The sequence below is a fragment of the Lithobates pipiens genome, unplaced genomic scaffold (genome assembly GCF_037356315.1).
Source record: "Lithobates pipiens isolate NorthernLeopardFrog02 unplaced genomic scaffold, aLitPip1_a1.2 Scaffold_23, whole genome shotgun sequence".
Taxonomy (NCBI): Eukaryota; Metazoa; Chordata; class Amphibia; order Anura; family Ranidae; genus Lithobates; species Lithobates pipiens.
This window is the reverse complement of record NW_027507785.1, coordinates 167335657-167358553: the sequence shown is the minus strand read 5'-3', so window position 1 is coordinate 167358553 and position 22897 is coordinate 167335657. Positions and strand designations below refer to the sequence as shown.

The window sequence follows — 22897 nt, the reverse complement described above, 5'->3', positions numbered from 1 at the left end:
GATCTTTGATGGCTGTGGGCCTCTTGTAACAGGAGGCTTCAGCACAGATCCTCACAGGCTGGCCACGAGATCCCAAGAGACGTAAAATGGCCACTTGGGTTTCTTTCATGTCCTACCCAGCATGCACTGCTAGAAAGTGTTCATGGGTAGGTCACCAAGCCTCCTGGGTAAAAAGGGTCAACCTTCTAAACAAAACAACAGTCACTTCCAGTATTGTGTTCAATGGTTGAAAACAAGTTATTTCCCAGTGCACTTTCTGTATTTGACCGCTAGATGGCACCAAATACTAAGCTATAGAATTGTCCATAGGCTTGCATTGTAAACCATTAGCATCACATTAATAGGCAAAAATATGTCCGCGCTACAGTTGTTTGAACAAATTTAGCAGCTTCCTTATGTATTGGCTTACTTTACAAAAACTCTGTGATTCATTTTCCTAACTAAACATTTTTGAATTTTTTTTATGTGGTACACTGCTTTAATAAAAAAAAAAACCTTTATCTTTTTTGTAATAAACCCTCAAAAAGACAGCATTTAAAAAATGTACTTTTATACACAACCCCAAATAGAGGTTGTTTTTACTACAGATTTATGGGTAATACAATGTACATGAACATTGTTTGCAACCACTTCAGCCCCTACAACGGTATGCCTCTGATTGATCACAACAATTTTTACATTTCTAACTTGGATTTCTTGATTTGCCAATATTTATTTGTTTACTTAAAGTGACATTAAAGACAGTTTTTTGTTTTGTTTTTTGTTTTTGTTTTTTTATGTTTATAGTAGGATGTACTATTCTTTTTGAAAATGTCTCCTTAGTTCTTGCTCTGCCACCTGTGGCCCAGCTGTACTGTCCGGCTTAAGGTATGTGGGTGCCCCCTGTGCCCTCTGGGACCTATAGAATCTTGCTAGAGTCTCCAGTACATGCATGATCCTGTTTAACACTGCATCCTTACATGCAGCCATTCTCTGCATGCACACACAGGCAGAGTGAGAGGAACAGCGGGCTAAGAAGTCACAGTGAATAACCACTGTAGAGGAGGAGATGAGGCTGAGAACAGCTGCATGTAGAGAGCCACAATGTTGTTTTTTTATTGATCCTCTTTGACATTTGTCAATTTTTTTGGTGGGAGCAGGGAACCTGGTTTTGACAGGTACCCGCTCCCACTAGGCATCTGAGTGGAAGTTCTTCTTCCCACCTTCCTCCCTGCAGTCTTCTGGGACTCGTTACAGGTCCCAGAAGGCTGTGGGACCAGTTTGAAGGTGCAGCACGGCTTGCACATATGCAGTGGGCACCTGGCTGTGAAGCTGCAAGCTGTCACAGCTGGGTGCCCACAGTTAAGATGCTAGCACTGGGGACCGATGAATGATGGCCCTGCACATCCTTCGCATGATCTGTTTAGGTGTCTGTTTATAAAAGTCAGCAGCTACAGTTTGCTGCTGACTTTTAGTTTTAAGAAAAAAGACTGGAGCTCCTCTTGAAGCAGCGGGAACAATGCAAATTTACCTACCACCATACTCTACCTTCATTAACTTGCCTTTTTACACTAGGCTAAAGCTTTCCAAAAATACAAAAATAATATTGCACATGTGAAAAGATAATTCAGTGTGAAAAAAAGCAGCATCACAAATGTGAGATATTACCACAAAAAACAAGAAACAAAATAAAGGTGTGTTGCGCTACAGTGATTGATATTAACCACTTCAGCCCCGGAAGAATTTCCCCCCTTCCTGACCAGAGCACTTTTTGCGATTCGGCACTGTGTCGCTTTAACTGACAATTGCGAGGTCGTGCGACGTTGCACCCAAACACAATTGATGTCCTCTTTTTTCCACAAATAGAGCTTTCTTTTGGTGGTATTTGATCACCCCTGTGGTTTTTATTTTTTGTGCTATAAACAAAAAAAAAGCAACAATTTTGAAAAAAAAAACGCACTATTTTTTACTTTTTGCTATAATAAATATCCCCCAAAAATATATTAAAAAAACTTTTCCTCAGTTTAGGCTGATACGTATTCTTCTACATATTTTTGGTAAAAAAAATAAGCGATTATTGATTTGTTTGCAGAAAAGTTATAGTGTTTACAAAATAGGGGATAGTTTTATGGCATTTTTATTAATACTTTTTTTTTTTAAATGGCGGCGATCAGCGATTTTTATCGTGACTGCTACTTTATGGCAGGCATATCGAACATTTTTGACCCATTTTTGGGACCATTGTCATTTATACAGCAATCAGTGCTATACAAATGCACGGATTCTTGTGTAGGTGACACTGGCAGCAAAGGGGTTAACCACTAGGTGGCAGTGTAGGTGTTAAGTGTGTCCTAGGGGCATGTGTCTAACTGTGCGGGGGCGTGGCTGTGTATGACACGTCACTGATCTCTGCTCCGATCACACGGAGCAGAGATCAGTGACACTGTCACGAGGCAGAACGGAGAGATGCTTGTTTACATTACGTTCTTCATCCCAGTGAGGCCATCGTGGGTATGTCCATGGCGATCGAGTCCATGGGACCCGCGCGTGCCCACTGGCCACCTCTTAAAGGGCAATGTACAGGTACATGATTCTGCCTGTACGAGCCCTTTTGCCGACGTATATCACAGTGAGGCAGTTGGCAAGTGGTTAAAAATACTGAAAAAAATTACAAATAAATAAACAGTCCAGAAAAATCAGTCTCTCCTGGGCTGAGCTGTATGTTCCTGTTGTCATGCATTTTACATGTTTGGATGTTCTGTGGTGGCCGCTTTCCTTTTTTACCATGCAATGCTGTTTTTACTATGGCTAGTGTAAGTGCAATACGTTGTATTAAATGCAAAACGTTTTAGGTTTTATTTGGATCTGACTACGCGATCTTCGTTTCGATGGAGTCCCCTGGTTGCTCTGGAGCTGTTGCTGACGTGGTTTCTTTGTATATCCCTATCCTTTATATATTACTAACGGTAAAGGTATTCAACTTTCTGCAACATGAACAGTTCCCTTTACCCCACACTTACTCACTGTGGGTCTTCACTCAATGAGCTCCAAGCCTCTCTCACTAGACATCAGATTCACTAACTGGATCCCCTGAGCTCTTTCACTATAACACTCAGTATCTTCCTCAAGCGTCATGACTATGGTATTAACTATGGCTGCACCCGTTACCAATAGCCCATCCCACCCTCCAATGATCACACAACACGGGGTGGATTGAATTGGCCACAACAGCCAATCTTATTTTTATTAACCAAAATATAACTTTTATAATTAACATAAATAACGTAAAAAACCTTTTTACCTATATATCTATATATCTCTTTTGCGTTTTATCACCACCATGGGGCACAAGGTTCAATAGGCATAACACATGACTGTACCTGCTAGCCACTTCTCAGGCCTCAAGTCGCTAAAGCCTCCGACTCAGAGACAACTAGCAGGTACCCATATACCAACTGGGAGCCGCCCTCAGACGGGTCCCTAAACCATGCCCTTTAGGTGCCTATATGACCTTCACAAGTACCTTGCACCCCGCCAACAACCACCAACCAGTATTCCGACCCCCTCTCCCCACCGTCACCACCATCTCTCCCAATCGTAGGGCGGGTGGGTGGGAAGCTCCTTACCCTCACAGCTCCTCGTGCAGATTGGCCCCTCCCCTTCCTGCCTCACAGAGTATGGAGCCCACCCATACTCTGACCTGTCCAGTCCCCCGGAATACACCCCTTGCCTGGCTCCGCCCCCGTTAACCCCTGTCATGCCGGCCCTCCGCCGAATACCTTCGGCATTGCTCTGTGCCTCTCTCTCCCGTTCACTACTGGGTCCCTCGCTTTGTACTCACAGATACTCCTCAAGCTTCACCCCTGCTGACATGTTAGGTCTCCGGCTTGGCACTCCACAAGCGTCTCCTCTGCTGTTCCGCTGGGTCCCTGTCTTGGCACTTGCTGATCCTTTCCCACTTCTTCACCGTCCCTGGTTGGTGAGAAGTCTGCTCTGGTACTGGCCTCGGCTTACCCACAGTGGTATCCGGTAGCAAGGTGGATAGCCCCTTTGTGGCTACAGCTTCCCCTCTACCCCCAACCATGACAGGTTCTCCAGCCGGTGGAACCGTTACTTCTGATTTGACTACAAGCCCGCAGTCCCAACCCTGCACTACTTCTAGATAGGCTCTCAGATAGCCTAGCAGCGTGATGTCCCCGGGATAGGCCTTACATTTCTGGCATAGCAGCCCAGGGCAATACAACACACATCCACCCAGACAGCTGTCCAGGTGGCACAGAATCCCGATCACCTTACTCCACCCAAATAAATAGGCTTTTCCAGCAGCAGGACCGATCCTGGGCAGGGTGCATGGGGTGCTCTGCACCTGGGCGCTGCAGAAGGGGAGGCACTGAAGTGTCAGAGTGCTCCCCTCCTGGCTCCCTCCTCCTCTCCTTGTTCTGTGAAGTAGTGCCACCATGGGGAAGGTGGCCGTGGTGCAGTCCGCCAGTGAACAAAAGTGGTGCTGTGACAAGGGGGAGGCGAGCTGCGGGATGTCAGCGTATCTCCCCCGCTCGCCCCCCTTCTCCTGTCAGCAGAGCACAGCTCTCATCTTGTTAGCTGCTCAGCTTGGTGTCCAATTTGCTTCCGTCCCCATTGGCCACAGTGGAGGGCCAGTCAGAAGATGCTAACAGTGCATCATGGGACATGTAGTCCTGGAAGATCTGCAAAGAAGACTGTAAAGTATAAAGGAAGTCTTCCTCTGCTGTGCCCAGCGATTGCAGGTATGTGAAAGGGGGAGGGGCGGGTTAGTGAGCCTGTTACTTTATCAGTTAGCAGCAGCCAGCAGTAGGACAGAATGTCTGTGTACACTGCTCAGGACAGCCTGGGAATGAAGAGGGGAGGGGGAGAGTGAACATACCTGAGCTCCTCACTGACTTCCCCCTGACTTGGTCACCCTTACCATTAATTTAGAAGGCTGTAAGGGGTGAGCAGTAGGCTGACACATAAGCAAGTCACTCGGCTTGTCCACCTAATACTCCCCCCTTACAGACAGTGGGGTGTAAGAAGTCACATACGACATGCTATAACATCTCTGCAGACTTAAATGAGAGCCAGGAGTAGAGAAAAGTCTCTATTGGGGTAATTTAAGGGTATAGTCTGTACTGGGAATGGGGAGGGGGCAATAATTGTTCTACACTAGCCAGTGTGTTACCTCTGTCTTATGTGCATGGCACACTCCTGAGCACTGTCTGAAACACACACTTGAAACCACTACTCCATGCACTCCTCAGCCCAGCAAAACAATCAAACCTCAGCCCAACATCCATACAATACGCATTTCTGAACCCTCTGCTGTCCGTGAGTATCGCACCCCTGTGCCGTTTGTGAGTATCGCACTCCTGTGCCGTCTGTGAGTATCGCACTCCTGTGCCATCTGTGAGTATTGCACTCCTGTGCCGTCTGTGAGTATCGCACTCCTGTGCCGTCTGTATCGCATCGCACTCCTGTGCCGTCTGTGAGTATCGCACTCATGTGCCGTCTGTGAGTATTGCACTCCTGTGCCGTCTGTATCGCATCGCACTCCTGTGCCATCTGTGAGTATCGCACTCCTGTGCTGTCTGTATCGCATTGAACTCCTGTGCCGTCTGTGAGTATCGCACTCCTGTGCCATCTATGATTATTGCCCTCCTGTGCCATCTGTGAGTATCGCACTCCTGTGCCGTCTATGCGTATCGCACTCCTGTGCCGTCTGTGAGTATCGCACTCCTGTGCCGTCTGTATCGCATCACACTCCTGTGCCGTCTGTGAGTATTGCACTCCTGTGCTGTCTGTATCGCATCGCACTCCTGTGCTGTCTGTGAGTATTGCACTCCTGTGCCGTCTGTGAGTATCGCACTCCTGTGCAGTCTGTGCGTATCACACTCGTGTGCCGCCTGTGCGTATCGTACTCCTGTGCCGCCTGTACGTATCGCACTCCTGTGCCGTCTGTGCGCATCGCACTCCTGTGCCACCTGTGCATATTGCACTCCTGTGCCGTCTGTGCGCATCGCACTCCTGTGGCGCCTATGCGTATCACATTCCTGTGCCGTCTGTGTGCATCGTACTCCTGTGCTTTCTGTGTAAAACGCACTTCTGTGCTTTCTGTGTAAAACGCACTCCTGTGCTTTCTGTGTAAAACGCACTCCTGTGCTTTCTGTGTAAAACGCACTCCTGTGCTTTCTGTGTAAAACACACTCCTGTGCTTTCTGTGTAAAACACACTCCTGTGCTTTCTGTGTAAAACACACTCCTGTGCTTTCTGTGTAAAACGCACTTCTGTGCTTTCTGTGTAAAACGCACTCCTGTGCTTTCTGTGTAAAACGCACTCCTGTGCTTTCTGTATAAAACGCACTCCTGTGCTTTCTGTATAAAACGCACTCCTGTGCTTTCTGTGTAAAACGCACTCCTGTGCTTTCTGTGTAAAACACACTCCTGTGCTTTCTGTGTAAAACACACTCCTGTGCTTTCTGTGTAAAACGCACTCCTGTGTTTTGTGCTCTGTGCAGTATACTCTCCTTATACCTATGCTCTGTGTAACACACACTCAGGGCCGTCTTTAATTTTGATTGGGCCCAGGGCAAACATTTTCTTGGGCCCCCCCCCCCCCCCTCCATTCTGAGACATACAAAAAAATAGCAGGTAGACTCAAAATCTGTTTACTGCAGCAGATCACGCAGTGATTGCAATTGTTTGCCAGAGGTTACAGCCTATCCTTACTGCTCACTGGCTGGTTGCTAAAGGTTACAACACATAATTTCTGCTTGCCGATTGGTTGCTAGAGGTTAATGCACATCATTACCACATACTGATTGGCTGCTAGAGATTAAAGAAGATCACTACTGTTCGCTGATTAGTTGCTACAGGTTAATGCACATCATTACCTCTCACTGAGCAGTGGAGCAATCCTAAATAATTGAGCAAGTAAAGGGGCACATTAATACACATACTACAGGAGAGTGTCAGAGACTGCGGACATACTGCAGGAGACAATCAGAGACTGCGGACATACTGCAGGAGACAATAAGAGACTGCAGACATACTGCAGGAGATTACCAGAGGCTTCAGACATACTGCAGGAGATTACCAGAGACTGGAGACATACTGCAGGAGATTACCAGAGACTGCGGACATACTGCAGGAGACAATCAGAGACTGCAGACATACTGCAGGAGACATTTAGAGACTGCGGACATACTGCAGGAGACATTTAGAGACTGTGGACATACTGCAGGAGACAATCAGAGACTGCGGACATACTGCAGGAGACAATCAGGGACTGCGGACATACTGCAGGAGACAATCAGGGACTGCAGACATACTGCAGGAGACAATCAGGGACTGCGGACATACTGCAGGAGACAATCAGGGACTGCAGACATACTGCAGGAGACAATCAGAGACTGCGGACATACTGCAGGAGACATTTAGAGACTGCGGACATACTGCAGGAGACAATCAGAGACTGCGGACATACTGCAAGAGACAATCAGGGACTGCGGACATACTGCAGGAGACAATCAGAGACTGCGGGCATACACTACAGGAGACAATTAGGGACTGCGGACATACTGCAGGAGACAATCAGGGACTGCGGACATACTGCAGGAGACAATCAGGGACTGCAGACATACTGCAGGAGACAATCAGGGACTGCGGACATACTGCAGGATACAATCAGGGACTGCGGACATACTGCAGGAGACAAACCGAGACTGCGGACATACTGCAGGAGACAATCAGAGACTGCGGGCATACACTACAGGAGACAATCAGAGACTGCGGGCATACACTACAGGAGACAATCAGGGACTGCGGACATACTGCAGGAGACAATCAGGGACTGCGGACATACTGCAGGAGACAATCAGGGACTGCGGACATACTGCAGGAGACAATCAGGGACTGCGGACATACTGCAGGAGACAATCAGGGACTGCGGACATACTGCAGGAGACAATCAGGGACTGTGGACATACTGCAGGAGACAATCAGGGACTGCGAGCATACTGCAGGAGACAATCAGGGACTGCGAGCATACTGCAGGAGACAATCAGGGAGTGCGGGCATACTGCAGGAGACAATCAGGGAGTGCGGGCATACTGCAGGAGACAATCAGGTACTACAGACATACTGCAGGAGACAATCAGGGACTGTGGACATACTGCAGGAGACAATCAGGGACTACGGGCATACACTACAGGAGACAATCAGGGACTGCGGGCATACTGCAGGAGACAATCAGGGAGTGCGGGCATACTGCAGGAGACAATCAGGTACTACAGACATACTGCAGGAGACAATCAGGGACTGCGGACATACTGCAGGAGACAATCAGGGACTGCGGGCATACAATACAGGAGACAATCAGGGACTGCGGACATTATACAGGTGATGGTCAGAGAACTATCAGCAACGCACAGCTTTACAGTTGAATAGCACAGCTCAGGGTTTAAGCAGTCAGGCATTTTATAGGTGTAAGGACATACCTGGCTAGCCAAACTCATTACATACATTTAGAGGTGTGTGGGCGGGGCTTCCATTCTCTCCTCTCACTACAACAACCGGGAGCTCCACTGATGATTTGTAGGGGGGGCCCCGTTACCCGTGAATTGGGGCCCCGATGACGGCTTTGCAGAGTGCACAGAGGACACGGGAAGCTGTATTCCCTCGCTAGCCAGCTGAGAGGGGGCGGGGCCGGGAGCTCCACTGACTCTCTGACCCCGCCCCCGTGCAGCCTGTATGCTCAGAACAGAGCGGCTGTTGTGAGAGCCAGTTATCGGAGTGGGAGCGTCAGTGGAGCTCCCGGCCGGGAGCTCCACTGACGCTCCCACTCCGATAACTGGCTCTCACTACAGCCGCTCTGTACCTACACCTATTCTCTGAGAAGAAAAAAAGTCCTGGGTTATGTTTGAAGTCTCTGACCATCTCCTGTATCATTTCTGCAGTCTCTGACCATCTCCTGTATAATTTTCTGTAATTTGTTTATTATTAAGGGATCATGGGAGGATCTCAGGGTAACGAAGACTCCTTAGGGAAGCATCTCTGTGTTTGAGTTTTTGACATAGAAACATTTGTAATGGGGAAAAGTTAATAAGATGACCATGCCCATGTGGGGCCACCAGAAATATTTCTGCACCCAGGCATCGGTGACCCTAGTATCGGCCCTGTCTAGCAGGCCAAGGGACCCAAGAAAATCCCTGACCATTGTATATCCCTGTATGTTGCATTCTTTCAGGTGCTTATCTAATAGTTTCTTGAAACTATCGATGCTCCCCGCTGAGATCACCACCTGTGGAAGGGAATTCCACACACTCGCCGCTCTTACAGTAAAGAACCCTCTGGCCACGAGCGAAAAAGTTTTATCCCTATTTTGGGGTCACCGGTATGGTATTTGTTTATTGAAATCATATCCCCTTTCAAGCATCTCTTCTCCAGAGAGAATACGTTCAGTGCTCACAACCTTTCCCCATAACTAATATCCTCCAGACCCTTTATTAGTTTTGTTGTCCTTCTTTTTCTTCGCTCCATTTCCAGTACATTCTTCCTGAGGACCAGTGCCCCGAACTGGACAGCATACTCTAGGTGCGGCCAGACCAGAGTCTTGTAGAGCCGGAGAATTATCGTTTTATCTCTGGAGTTTATCCCCTTTTTAATGCATGCCAATATTCTGTTTGCTTTGTTAGCAGCAGCTTCGCATTGCATGCCATTGCTGAGCCTATCATCTACTAGGACCCCCAGGTTCTTTTCCATCCTAGATTCCTCCAGAGGTTCTCCCTTTAGTGAGTAGATTGCATTCATATTTTTGCCACCCAAATGCATAATTTTACATTTTTCTACATTAAACCTAATTAATTTGCCATTTAGTTCAGGGACGTGTGGTGAGGTCAGTGGCTGGTGAGGCATTGGCAAGTATTGGAGCCTGATACACACAGGTTACATATGCTGCGATCGTTAGAGTGAGAGCAATAATTCTAGCACTAGACCTTTTCTGTAACTCTAAACATGTACCGTATATACTCGAGTATAGGCCGACCCGAATATAAGCCGAGGCCCCCAATTTACCACAAAAAAACTGGGAAACTTATTGACTCGTGTATAAGCCGAGGGTGAGACATCCCTGTGTCCATCCCTGTGTCCCGTCCATCCCTGTGTCCATTCCTGTGTCCCGTCCATCCCTGTGTCCATCCCTGTGTCCCGTCCGTCCCTGTGTCCATCCCTGTGTCCCGTCCGTCCCTGTGTCCCGTCCGTCGCTGTGTCCCGTCCGTCGATGTGTCCCGTCCGTCGCTGTGTCCCGTCCATCCCTGCCTACCTGTGCCGATCTGCAGCCTCTGTGTGCCATCCTCTCCTCGTCTGACAGACGGACATCCTCTCATCCTCGTCCGTAGTATGAGAATGAGCGGATGTCCGTGATAGGCGGAACACTGACTGCTGGGAAATTGAGTGGAAAAAAAATCGGCGTGGGGGTCCCCCCCAAGTCCACAACAGACCCTTGTCCGAGCACGCTACCTGGCCGGCCAGGAAAGGGGGGCGAGCGAGCGCCCCCCCCTCCTTAGCCGTACCAGGCCGCGTGCCCTCAACATGGGGGGTGCCTTGTGCCTCTTCGGTTCTTCTGCCGGGCCACCGCGCCTTCTTATAGCTCTTTTACAGGCGGTGGCCCGGTCTTCTGTCACCGCTGCCGCCTTCCGTTCTTCTTCTTCTTCTTCTTCTTCTCCTTCTTCTCCTGGAGATGTTGACTCGACGCTCTCTCCGGCCACAATGCCAGGGACGCGCTGCGCTGCCACTTATATAGGGACAAGGGGCTTTATGTCACATGGGTTGGTGTCACATGGTGACCCCGCCCCCTTACGATGTCACAGTCCCCATGTGACATCAACCCATGTGACCAACCCATGTGACATAAAGCCATGTGACACCGCCCCTTGTCCCTATATAAGTGGCCGCGCAGCGCGTCCCTGGCATTGTGGCCGGAGAGAGCGTCGAGTCAACATCTCCAGGAGAAGGAGAAGAAGAAGAACGGAAGGCGGCAGCGGCGACAGAAGACAGAAGAACCGAAGAGGGGGACAAGACCCCCGAAGTCTGGAGAAGAGGCCGGCGGCGAGGAAGAAAGCCGGACTCCTCCGCTAGCAAAAGAGCTACAAGAAGATAGCGGAGGAGTCCGGCGAGAAGACCCCCGAAGACGGAAGACCCCCGGAGCTGTGCAATAAAGTATTTTATCTCGTGTGTTGTGTTTTTTTTTTGTACTTTTATTTTACAGGTGAATGGGTAGGGGTATATTGTATCCCATACTCATTCACATAGGGTGGGGGGCCGGTATCCGGGGGCCCTCTTATTAAAGGGGGCTCTCGGATTCCGATAAGCCCCCCGCCCGCAGACCCCGACAACCAATGGCCAGGGTTGTCGGGAAGAGGCCCTTGTCCTCATCAACATGGGGACAAGGTGCTTTGGGGTGGGGGGGGCCGCGCGGCCCCCCCCTTCCCCAAGGCACCCCCCATGTTGAGGGCACACGGCCTGGTACGCCTAAGGAGGGGGGGGGGCGCTCGCTCGCCCCCCTTTCCTGGCCGGCCGGGTAGCATGCTCGGACAAGGGTCTGTTGTGGACTTGGGGGGGACCCCCACGCCGATTTTTTTCGGCGTTGGGGTTCCCCTTTAAGTCCATACCAGGCGTCCTACCTGGAGACGCGCTCGAAATGAGCGGACTTTCCTCCGCGTGTGTGGGCGAGTCCGTTCATTTCGAAAGTACGGCGGACTTAGTACGCCGTATTAGTCCGCTGAAAAAGTACCGTGTGTGGGCAAGTAGCCCGTTCGAAAATTCCGACGGACAGTTTGGCGGACGTCCGCCAGACTAAGTACGTCGGACAGACGGCTACGTGTGTACGCGGCTTTAGACAAGTCCCAACTGTCCTTTGGCCCTATAAGGCCACCTGCAATACGCTATGACCAAAGACTGTCTCTTCTCGAGACCTGACATCCACCTGATAAAATCTGGTGAATGTGTGAACTGAAGACCAAGCGGCTGCTCTGCAGACCTGAGCCAAAGACACGTGTCGATGCACTGCCCACGAAGCGCCAACCCCTCTAGTGGAATGTGCTTTCAGGTCTCGGTGGAATCCTATGCCTCAACTCATATGCCTGAACGATAGTTTGGCGAATCCACCTTGAGATAGTTGAAGTCGTAGCTGCCTGTCCTTTCTTAGGACCCTTAGACAGAATAAAGAGAGAGTCAGTTTTCCTGAAAGGGGCTGACGCCCTTAAGTAGACCTTAATAGCCCTTACTACATCCAACGAGTGAAGTAACTTTTCTTCCTTAGACCCGGGATTCGGAAAAAAGGAGGGCAGAATGATATCCTGATCCAAATGAAAATTGGAAACTACCTTTGGCAAAAACTCCAGACGAGGGCGCAAGACTGCCCTGTTCTGGTGCAGAATCAAATAAGGTTCTCTGCATGAAAGGGCGGTTAGCTCCGACACTCTTCTGGCCGAAGTTTTGGCCACCAAGAAGACTAATTTCCTGGTCAATAGGACTAAAGGAATTTGCTTAATAGGCTCAAAGGGAAGATACTGAAGGACTGACAGTACCAAATTCAAGTCCCAGGGGTATAAGCCCCTGTACACACGGTCGGAGATTTCCACAACCAAATCCGTCAGATTTTGTCCGTCAGATTTAGTCTGACGGATTGTGTCCGAAACTGTTGCATACACACGGTCGGACTAAGTTGTCGAAAAATCCGATCTTTCAGAACGTGATGACGTAATTTCGTTACGATGGGACTAGATTCAGGCTAGTAGCCAACAGCTTTGATGTAGGAATTTGATCTTAGCATGCGTGGCACTTGGTCCGATCAAAATTCTCTACACATGATCGGATTACGTCCGACCGGCCCAGTTGGTCGGGAAATATTTCCAACATGTTGGAAAATTGGGTCCGATGGAGATTCGGACGGAATCAGTCCGTGGCATACCACACACAGTCGGATTATCTGACGACACGGTTCGATAAGACGCATTCCGATGGATTCTCCGACCGTGTGTACGAGGCATAAGGGGGGCTTGATCGGTGGTCTTAGGTGCGTCACTCCCTTAATAAAGGTACGCACCAAGGAATGGGCTGCAATGGGTCTTTGGAAAAAACAGATAAGGCCGAAATCTGACCTTTAATTGTGCCCAAGGCCAATCTTAAGCATACACCTGCCTGAAGGAAAGCAAGGATCTTTCCAATTGTACACTTAGGAGGGTTCCAACCTTTCCCTTCGCACCAGAAAATGTATGATTTCCAAACCCTGTAGTAAATGGCCCTGGAAACCGGTTTCCTAGCATTTATCACAGTGGACAAGGCTGCACCTCTAACCCCGTGGTCCTTTAACACCCTGGCTTCAATAGCCAGGCCGTCAAATTCAGTGACCGTAAAGCAGGATGGAATATTGGTCCTTGGGACAATAGATCCGGGCGTAACGGAAGGAGCAACGGGTCCCCTACTGCCAATTTCACAATTTCCGTGTACCAGGACCTCCTGGGCCAGGCTGGGGCCACCAGGATCACTGGTCTTAGTTCCTCTTGTATCCTGCGCAGCAGATGCGGCAGGATTTGGATTGGAGGAAAGGCATACAGCAGGGAATACTGGTGCCAACGAGTCACCAATGCGTCTGTCCCGACTGCAAGAGGATCGTTGGTTTTGGACACAAATCTGTCCAGCTTGGCATTGAACCTGGATTCTAGAAGATCCACATCCGGGGTCCCTCAATACTGACAAATCTGGAGAAACACCTCGGGATGAAGGGACCATTCCCCTGGCAACAACTTTTGGCGACTTAAATAGTCTGCCTTCCAGTTGTCTACCCCCGGTATGAATACCGCCGAAAGAAATGGCACATGCCTCTCTGCCCATCTTAATATGTGATCCACCTCTTTGAGCCGCTACGCTCCTGGTGCCCCCTTGGTGGTTGATATAAGCGACCACTGTGGAATTGTCGGTTTGAACTCGGACTGGGAGACCCTTCAGCTTGGTCGTCCAAAAATGCAGAGCTAGTCGGGCTGCCTGAATCTCCAAGAGATTGATGGGTAAGGCCCTCTCTGCTTGAAACCACTGTCCCTGGACCGACGCTTCCCCCAGAACTGCTCCCCAGCCCAGATGGCTGGCGTCTGTGGTCACCACTTTCCAGGCCACTGGTGGAAAGGATTTTCCGACCTTTACATTGCTGTTTTTTGACCACCAAGTTAGGCTGCGTAGAGTCTGTTGCTCTGGAACAACCTGAAGTGGAATTGAGCATAAGGGACATGCGCTGAAAGACGAAACCATTTTGCCCAATAGCCTCATACAAAGGCGAACCAATGTTTTTTTCTTCTCTTTTCACCCTCAGGACGAGCTCCACTATGGAGTTGATCCTTACAGGAGGTAGAAACACCTTTTCTTGGATAGAGTCCAAGTTTAGGCCCAAGTACATTAATACTTGAGTGGGGTGAAGGTTTGATTTGTTTATATTCAGAATCCAGCCTAGGTGTTGCAAAATTTGTACGGTCTTTAAGATGTTTTGGACCAGAAAGGGACGAGATTGATCCTTCAACAGAAGATCATCCAGATATCCTACCACAGCAATTCCCTGGGATCTTAGGACCGCCAATACAGGGGCCAGGATTTTTCCAGAGGGAGTACTCACCAGTCCACGCTGAAGGACCTGAGAAGCCAGGCCCAATCTTCCCCCATCACGGCGGGTAGTGCCTCTGTGGACCTTCAAGGACCGGGTCCCCCATCTTGAGGTCCACACCCTTGGGCCTGTAAAGCACCCTTTGGGTTATCTTGGGCAAGATAATGACCAGAATACCACTATCCAAGGGTCCAGTGCCTAAATAGGACACATTACAAGCAAAACCTCGCTCTTGCATCGAGGCTCGGGTACCATTCTTTTAGCTTCTTGCCATCCGAACGGATCCGATTACAACGTCCTCACTGGGACGCTCAATTGATGAAATTTTGAAGAGCTTCACGTTTGTGACCATCACCTGAAGACATTGGCGAAAAAACTGAGGTAACTCCCATATGGGAGGGGTTATATGAGAGGAACCTACTTGCTATTGGTTGTCAGTGTCCAATCACCTAGAGGTAGCGTATAACCCAGATAGTCATGAATAACTGCTCTGTGTCCCATGATGTATGATAAAGAAAAGTCGTTCAACCTATAGATAATTCTCATCAATACATTTGATGATATGATGAATATTGTTCAAAAGTACTTCAAAGAATGTTGGCTTTTAACATTCAATTTTGGAGTTAATGGACTTTCCTGAGCAAAAACCATATACACTGGTAGATTTTGATTCATTCAAAAAAAATTTTTGGGATTTGAGCATTTTAAAACAAAAATTTTTAAATGTAATTCTACTGATGTAGCACCCTGATTAAATTTATTTGCCAAGTGATAGTTGCCTTGGCCAATTGATAGGAGGTCAATTGATTTTGCCCCAATTCTGGAATTGGTGTACTTTTCTCTTCTGTCACTAGATGGCCAGGTATCTGGTGACATTAGGTAAGACAAGGGCATAGCAAGTACAGATTAGGAATGGAATGGGGTGTCTCAGCCAATGGCAAGACTCTGGTCTGGCCGCACCTAGAGAATGCTGCCCATTTTTTTGGGCACCAGTCCATAGGAAGGATGTACTGGAAATGGAGCAAGTACAAAGAGGGGAAACAAAGCTAATAAAGGGTCTGGAGGATATTAGTTATGAGGAAAAGTTGCGAGTACTGAACTTATTCTCTCTGGAGAAGAGACACTTGAGAGGGGATATGATTTCAATATACAAATACCATACTGGTGACCCCACAATAGGGATAAAGCTTTTTTTGCAGAAGGGAGTTTAACAAGACTCAGTGGCACAGTGGTGTAGTGGTTAGCACTCTCACCTAGCAGTAAGAAGGGGGGCTGGTTCAACCATGACACTACCTGCCTGGAGTTTGCATGTTCTCCCTGTGCCTGTGGGGGTTTCCTCCGGGTACTCCGGTTTCCTCCCACACGCCAAAGACATGCAGGTAGGTTAATTGGATTCTGTCCAAAATTGGCCCTAGTATATGAATGGGGACCTTGGATTGTGGACTGCTTGAGGGTAGGGACCAATGTCAGTGTGCACTGTACAGGGATAGGGACAATTGTAGACACTTACTCAGGTTGAACTAGATGGACTGGTGTCTTTATTCAACCTTACTTACTAACTATGAAGACTCGTGGCCACTCATTAAAATTAGAAGAAAAGAGGTTTAACTTTAAACTATGTAGAGGGTTCTTTACTGTAAGAGTGGCAAGGATGTGGAATTCACTTCCACAGGCGGTGGTCTCAGCAAGGAGCATCAATAGTTTCAAGAAACTATTAGATAAGCACCTGAACAACCACAAAATACAGAGATATACAAGGTAATACTGACATATAATCACACACATAGGTTGGACTTGTGTCTTTTTTCAACCTCACCTACTATGTAACTATGTAACTCACCATAATGCAGAATGTGCCACTAGATGCAGAGTGTCACTTGCCACATCGCCTGCCACCAGATGCAGACTGTCACTTGCCACGTCACCTGCCACCAGATGCGGATTGTTACATGCCATGTTGCATGCCACCAGATGCGGATTGTCACTTGCCATGTCAGCTGCCTTTAGATGCGTTTTGTCCCTTGCCACTTCGCCCGCCACTAGATGTGTTTTGTCCCTTGCCACATCACTGCCACCAGGTGTGGATTGTCACCTGCCACCACATGAAGATTGTCACTGCAGATGTGTGCATTAGTTCAGAGGCAAGCCTGGAGTAGTGGATAGTGAGGGAGAATAGGGTGATGGGGGTGGGGGGTGAGAGATGATCGAATTTCTCCGCTCCACTGCCTCACCTCCAGCAGTGTAGAGGTGTTCTGCCACGCAGTGATGGGGGGCGGGCGATGAGAGATGATCTCATCAATATAGCAGCCCTGTCCTGCTGTGAGCGCGAAAGAGCAGTCATGCAGGCGGGCAGTGAGAGATTAACTCATCTCTCTGCTCACTCGCCTCATCTCTAACAGTGTAGCAGCCCCACTGTGAGGGCAGAATAGCGCTGATTCGGGTAGGCGGTGAGAGATGATGTCATCTCTCTGCTCGCTCAGTCGCCGCACGCCAGACAGTGCAGCCTTCGTGGCACGGCTGCAAACAGGCCACAGCCTGGTAGTGGGCCACGGCCCGGGGGTTGATGACCCCTGACTTAGATGATCTCATGCTTGTCTTACACAACAGTACAGAAGTGTCCAATGCACTGCTATCCAAAGCAAATGGTAGATTTTCAGAATATTACTATAATTTCTATATAATCCCTTATAAATCAGCACATCTTAACTTTTTATGGATAAGTCCACTTTAACACTGTTACAGTGGTGTGAAAAAGTGCTTGCCCCCTTCCTCATTTCCTGTTCCTTTGCATATTTGTCACACTTAAGTGTTTCAGAACATCAAACCAATTTAAACAATAGTCAAGGACAACACAAGTAAACACAAAATGCAATTTGTAAATGAAGGTGTTTATTATTAAAGGTGAAAAAAAATCCAAACCATCATGGCCCTGTGTGAAAAAGTGATTGCCCCCCTTGTTAAAACATACTATAACTGTGGTTGTCCACACCTGAGTTCAATTTCTCTAGCCACACCCAGGCCTGATTATTGCCACACCTGTTCACAATCAAGGCATCACTTAAATAGGAGCTGCTTGACACAGTAAGGTCCACCAGAAGATCCTTAAAAGCTACACATCATGCCGAGATCCAAAGAAATTCAGGAACAATTGAGAAAGAAAGTAATTGAGATCTATCAGTCTGGAAAGGGTTATAAAGCCATTTCCAAAGCTTTGGGAATCCAGCGAACCACAGTGAGAGCCATTATCCACAAATGGCGAAGACATGGAACAGTGGTGAACCTTCCCACGAGTGGCCGGCCGCCCAAAATTACCCCAAGAGCGCAGCGACGACTCATCCAAGAGGTCACAAAAGACCCCACAACAACGTCCAAGGAACTGCAGGCCTCACTTGCCTCAGTTAAGGTCAGCGTTCATGCCTCCACCATCAGGAAAAGACTGGGCAAAAATGGCCTGCATGGCAGAGTTCCAAGGAGAAAACCACTGCTGAGCAAAAAGAACATCAAAGCTCGTCTCAATTTCTCCACAACACATCTTGATGATCCCCAAGACTTTTGGGACAACATTCTGTGGACCGATGAGACAAAAGTGGAACTCTTTGGAAGGTGTGTGTCCAAGTATATCTGGCGTAGAAGGAACACTGCAATTCATAAAAAGAACATTATACCAACAGTAAAATATGGTGGTGGTAGTGTGATGGTCTGGGGCTGTTTTGCTGCTTCAGGACCTGGAAGACTTGCCGTGATAAAAGGAACTATGAATTCTGCTGTCTACCAAGAGATCCTGAAGGAGAATGTCCGACCATCTGTTCGTGTACTCAAGCTGAAACGAACTTGGGTTCTGCAGCAGGACAATGGTCCTAAATACACCAGCAAGTCCACCACCGAATGGCTGAAGAAAAACAAAATGAAGACTTTGGAGTGGTCTAGCCAAAGTCCTGACCTGAATCCTATTGAGATGTTGTGGTATGACCTTAAAAAGGCCGTTCATGCTCGAAAACCCTCTAATGTAACTGAATTAGGACAATTCTGCAAAGATGAGTGGGCCAAAATTCCTCCAGGACGCTGTAAAAGCCTCATTGCACGTTATCGCAAACGCTTTGTTGCAGTTGTTGCTGCTAAGGGTGGCCCAACCAGTTATTAGGTTTAGGGGGCAATCACTTTTTCACACAGGGCCATGATGGTTTGGATTTTTTTTCACTTTTAATAATAAACACCTTCATTTACAAATTGCATTTTGTGTTTACTTGTGTTGTCCTTGACTATTGTTTAAATTGGTTTGATGTTCCGAAACACTTAAGTGTGACAAACATGCAAAGGAACAGGAAATGAGGAAGGGGGCAAACACTTTTTCACACCACTGTAAATGTGGTATACCAATACTTTATGTATATAATGTAGGAAGAGTTCAGTATTTTTTCTGTATAAATTGCTGAATTAGTTTATATTGCAATAATTGTTCTCATAGTTACAACATGCATAGTTTCAACATACTTTATTGTGAAAGTTCCCATAAATATGTTTGTTGGGTATTCTCTGGCATAGCCGTAGGCAAACATTTATTGGCATGTTATAGCGCTGGATGTGCAGTTATAACCTGATGTTATGCAAAGTGATAAATCTTCTAACAATTGTTCATTGTCTCATATCAGGTCAAACAGCTTTTCAGTTTTCTTGTAAATTGTTGATTAACATGGGCAAATTATCACAGACTACAATATTGCCTTTATTTTAGCAGTTTATGTTTTCCTTTTTCTTTTTTGAACACTTTAAAATATTGCTTCATTTTCTTTTCATCATAGATGGGCTTACTGCATTTAGAGATTTCTTGAAGTCAGAATTTAGTGATGAAAACATAGAGTTTTGGTTGGCCTGTGAGGACTTCAAAAAAACCAAAACACCAAGCCAACTTCCTGTTAAAGCAAACAAAATATATTGTGAATTCATCAAAACTGAAGCGCCAAGAGAGGTAAAGTAAACATTTTCCATGAAAAAAAATGTATTATTTATTTATTTTTATAAACTAAATATAAAAATATAGGGCATTTTACAACTTAACAAATAATTTCAATAAGGAACAGAAAAAGGTTGACCACTATCATGAATTAACCGCTTGTCAACTTACTATACAATTAAAAGCCGAATATAAGCCTAAAATAAAAAAATATGTTTTATATAAAATAAGGACTAATTTTACATTTCTATACGTTCAAGTAAAGATTCTATATCTGCAGAAAAAAAATAAAAAATTATATTTGATATTTTTTTCTGCAGTATTTGTTTGTTGGCAAAAGGTAACTGATAGGGGTTTTCCACTTTTCTTGCTCTCTATGTACAGTAAAGGCCAAAACATTTTTTTTTAAATTAACAAAATGTTTCTGAGGCCGCGTACACACGCGGGGACTGTTCGCTGAAACTTTGTTCGTCAAACAGTTGCCGCAACAGTCCGCTCAAAATTTGCATGAGCGGACTTGCCCACACACGAGCGGACTGTTTCAGCGAACTGTTTGCCAAACAGTTCGCTCAACTTTTGAAATGAACGGACTCGCCCACGTAAGGCGGAGGCAAGTCCGCCCATTTCGAGCGCGTGTACAGGTAGGCGGGGCCCGCGAAGGAGACGTCGCGGGCACCGCCGCCTGGAATGGACTTAAAGGGACACCCAACGCCGAAAAAAATCGGCGTGGGGGTTCCCCCAAAGTCCACAACAGACCCTTGTCCGAGCACGCTACCCGGCCGGCCAGGAAAGGGGGGGCGAGCGAGCGCGCCCCCCCTCCTGAGCCGTACCAGGCCGCGTGCCCTCAACATGGGGGGTGCCTTGGGGAAGGGGGGGCCGCGCGGCCCCCCCACCCCAAAGCACCTTGTCCCCATGTTGATGAGGACAAGGGCCTCTTCCCGACAACCCTGGCCGTTGGTTGTCGGGGTCTGCGGGCGGGGGGCTTATCGGAATCCGGGAGCCCCCTTTAAGAAGGGGGCCCCCGGATACCGGCCCCCCACCCTATGTGAATGAGTATGGGGTACAATGTACCCCTACCCATTCACCTGTAAAATAAAAGTACCCAAAAAAAAAACACAACACACGAGAAAAAATGTTTTATTGCACAGCTCCGGGGGTCTTCCGTCTTCGGGGGTCTTCTCGCCGGACTCCTCCGCTATCTTCTTGTAGCTCTTTTACTAGCGGAGGAGTCCGGCTTTCTTCCTCCCCGCCGCCGCCAATGGCGACAGCGGCGACAGAAGACCGGGCCACCGCCTGCAAAAGAGCTATAAGAAGGCGCGGTGGCCCGGCAGAAGAACGGAAGGCGGCGGCGACAGAAGACCGGGCCACCGCCTGCAAAAGAGCTACAAGAAGGCGCGGTGGCCCGGCAGAAGAACCGAAGAGGGGGACAAGACCCCCAAAGTCGGGAGAAGAGGCCGGCGGCGGGGAGGAAGAAAGCCGGACTCCTCCGCTAGTAAAAGAGCTACAAGAAGATAGCGGAGGAGTCCGGCGAGAAGACCCCCGAAGACGGAAGACCCCCGGAGCTGTGCAATAAAACATTTTTTCTCGTGTGTTGTGTTTTTTTTTTGGGTACTTTTATTTTACAGGTGAATGGGTAGGGGTACATTGTACCCCATACTCATTCACATAGGGTGGGGGGCCGGTATCCGGGGGCCCCCTTCTTAAAGGGGGCTCCCGGATTCCGATAAGCCCCCCGCCCGCAGACCCCGACAACCAACGGCCAGGGTTGTCGGGAAGAGGCCCTTGTCCTCATCAACATGGGGACAAGGTGCTTTGGGGTGGGGGGGCCGCGCGGCCCCCCCTTCCCCAAGGCACCCCCCATGTTGAGGGCACGCGGCCTGGTACGGCTCAGGAGGGGGGGCGCGCTCGCTCGCCCCCCTTTCCTGGCCGGCCGGGTAGCGTGCTCGGACAAGGGTCTGTTGTGGACTTTGGGGGGACCCCACGCCGATTTTTTTCGGCGTTGGGGTTCCCCTTTAAGTCCATTCCAGGTGGCGGAGCCCGCGACGTCTCCGTCGCGGGCCCCGCCTACCTTCACACGCGCTCGAAATGAGCAGACTTCCCTCCGAGCGGGAACAGTTTGCTCATTTCGAAAGTAGCCTACACACGGGCGGACTGTTCGCTCAAACCAAGTTTCAGCGGACAGTTTTTCGGAATTTCCGAAAGACTTTGTCCGTCAAACTGTCCGCTGAAACTGTCCGCTGAAAGCCCACACACGAGCGGACTGTCCGCTGAAACACTGTTCAGCGGACAAAGTTGGGCGAACAGTCCGCCCGTGTGTACGCGGCCTGAGACGTTTTATCAAGTCTCTAAAACTTTATCAATTTTAACTTTCTTTAATTACTATTGCTGTATTCAAGTATCCTTCCTCCTTTAGGCCCCGTTCACACTGGGGTGGTGCGGGCATCGGCGGTAAAGCGGCGCTATTTGATAAAAGGCTCAACAAATATTGTTGACAATGATGGACTTTTTAGGCATTAAATATAGATATAACAAAGAGAGGGGGGGGGGGGGGTAGATTTAAAAAATTTTTATTTCTAAAACAAACAAAATCTCAATACTTCAGAGCATGATCTTTCACTGTCTAACATATTAAAAGTATATCATATTCTACATATATTCCCATAAGCTTTCAATGTGGGAGCATCAAGGAACAAATAACCATCAATACAAGAATAGGTTTATCCAGACAGTATATCACAAATAAATCAGCTCAGAGATACTCAAATGCTCTACATGTTTTACGTTCACCATAAAGCTTCATCAGGAGCTTATAAAATTTTTAGCGCCTCTTTACCGTCATTTTAGCAGTGCTATTCGGCCGCTAGTGGGGAGGTTTTAACCCCCGCTAGTGACCAAAAAAAGGGTTAAAACCACCCACAAAGCACCGCTGCAGCAGTGCTTCGCCGGCGGTATAACCGCACTGCCCCATTGATTTCAATGGGCAGGAGTGGTTCAGGGGTGGTGTATACACCGCTCCTTCACCGCTCCAAAGATGCTGCTAGCAGGACTTTTTTTTACCGTCCTGCTAGCGCACCTCTCCAGTGTGAAAGCCCTCTGGCTTTCACACTGGAGTGAAAGGAAATGCTTTTTTTCAGGCGCTATACAGGCGCTATTTTTAGTGAAAACGCCTCTGTGTGAAAGGGGCCTTAATCTCCTGCACTGAAAATGTTGCCTGTTCGCTTCTGGGAACCACCATCTTGTCTCTACTCTCTATATTTAAGCCTGCAACCACCAGCTTGTGAGTCCATTTACATTGGGATCTTGCATGTG

The 22897-nt window shown here is 48.2% G+C and overlaps 1 protein-coding gene across 1 annotated transcript in view; it reads left to right on the top strand.

Moving 5' to 3' along the window:
- Nucleotides 1–22897, top strand: part of RGS21 (regulator of G protein signaling 21) — a 201257-nt gene that overhangs the window by 165850 nt on the left and 12510 nt on the right. The window contains exon 3 of the mRNA XM_077452568.1: nt 19437–19603. Coding sequence (XP_077308694.1) covers nt 19437–19603 — 167 coding nt within the window. The remainder of the gene's footprint in view (nt 1–19436; nt 19604–22897) is intronic.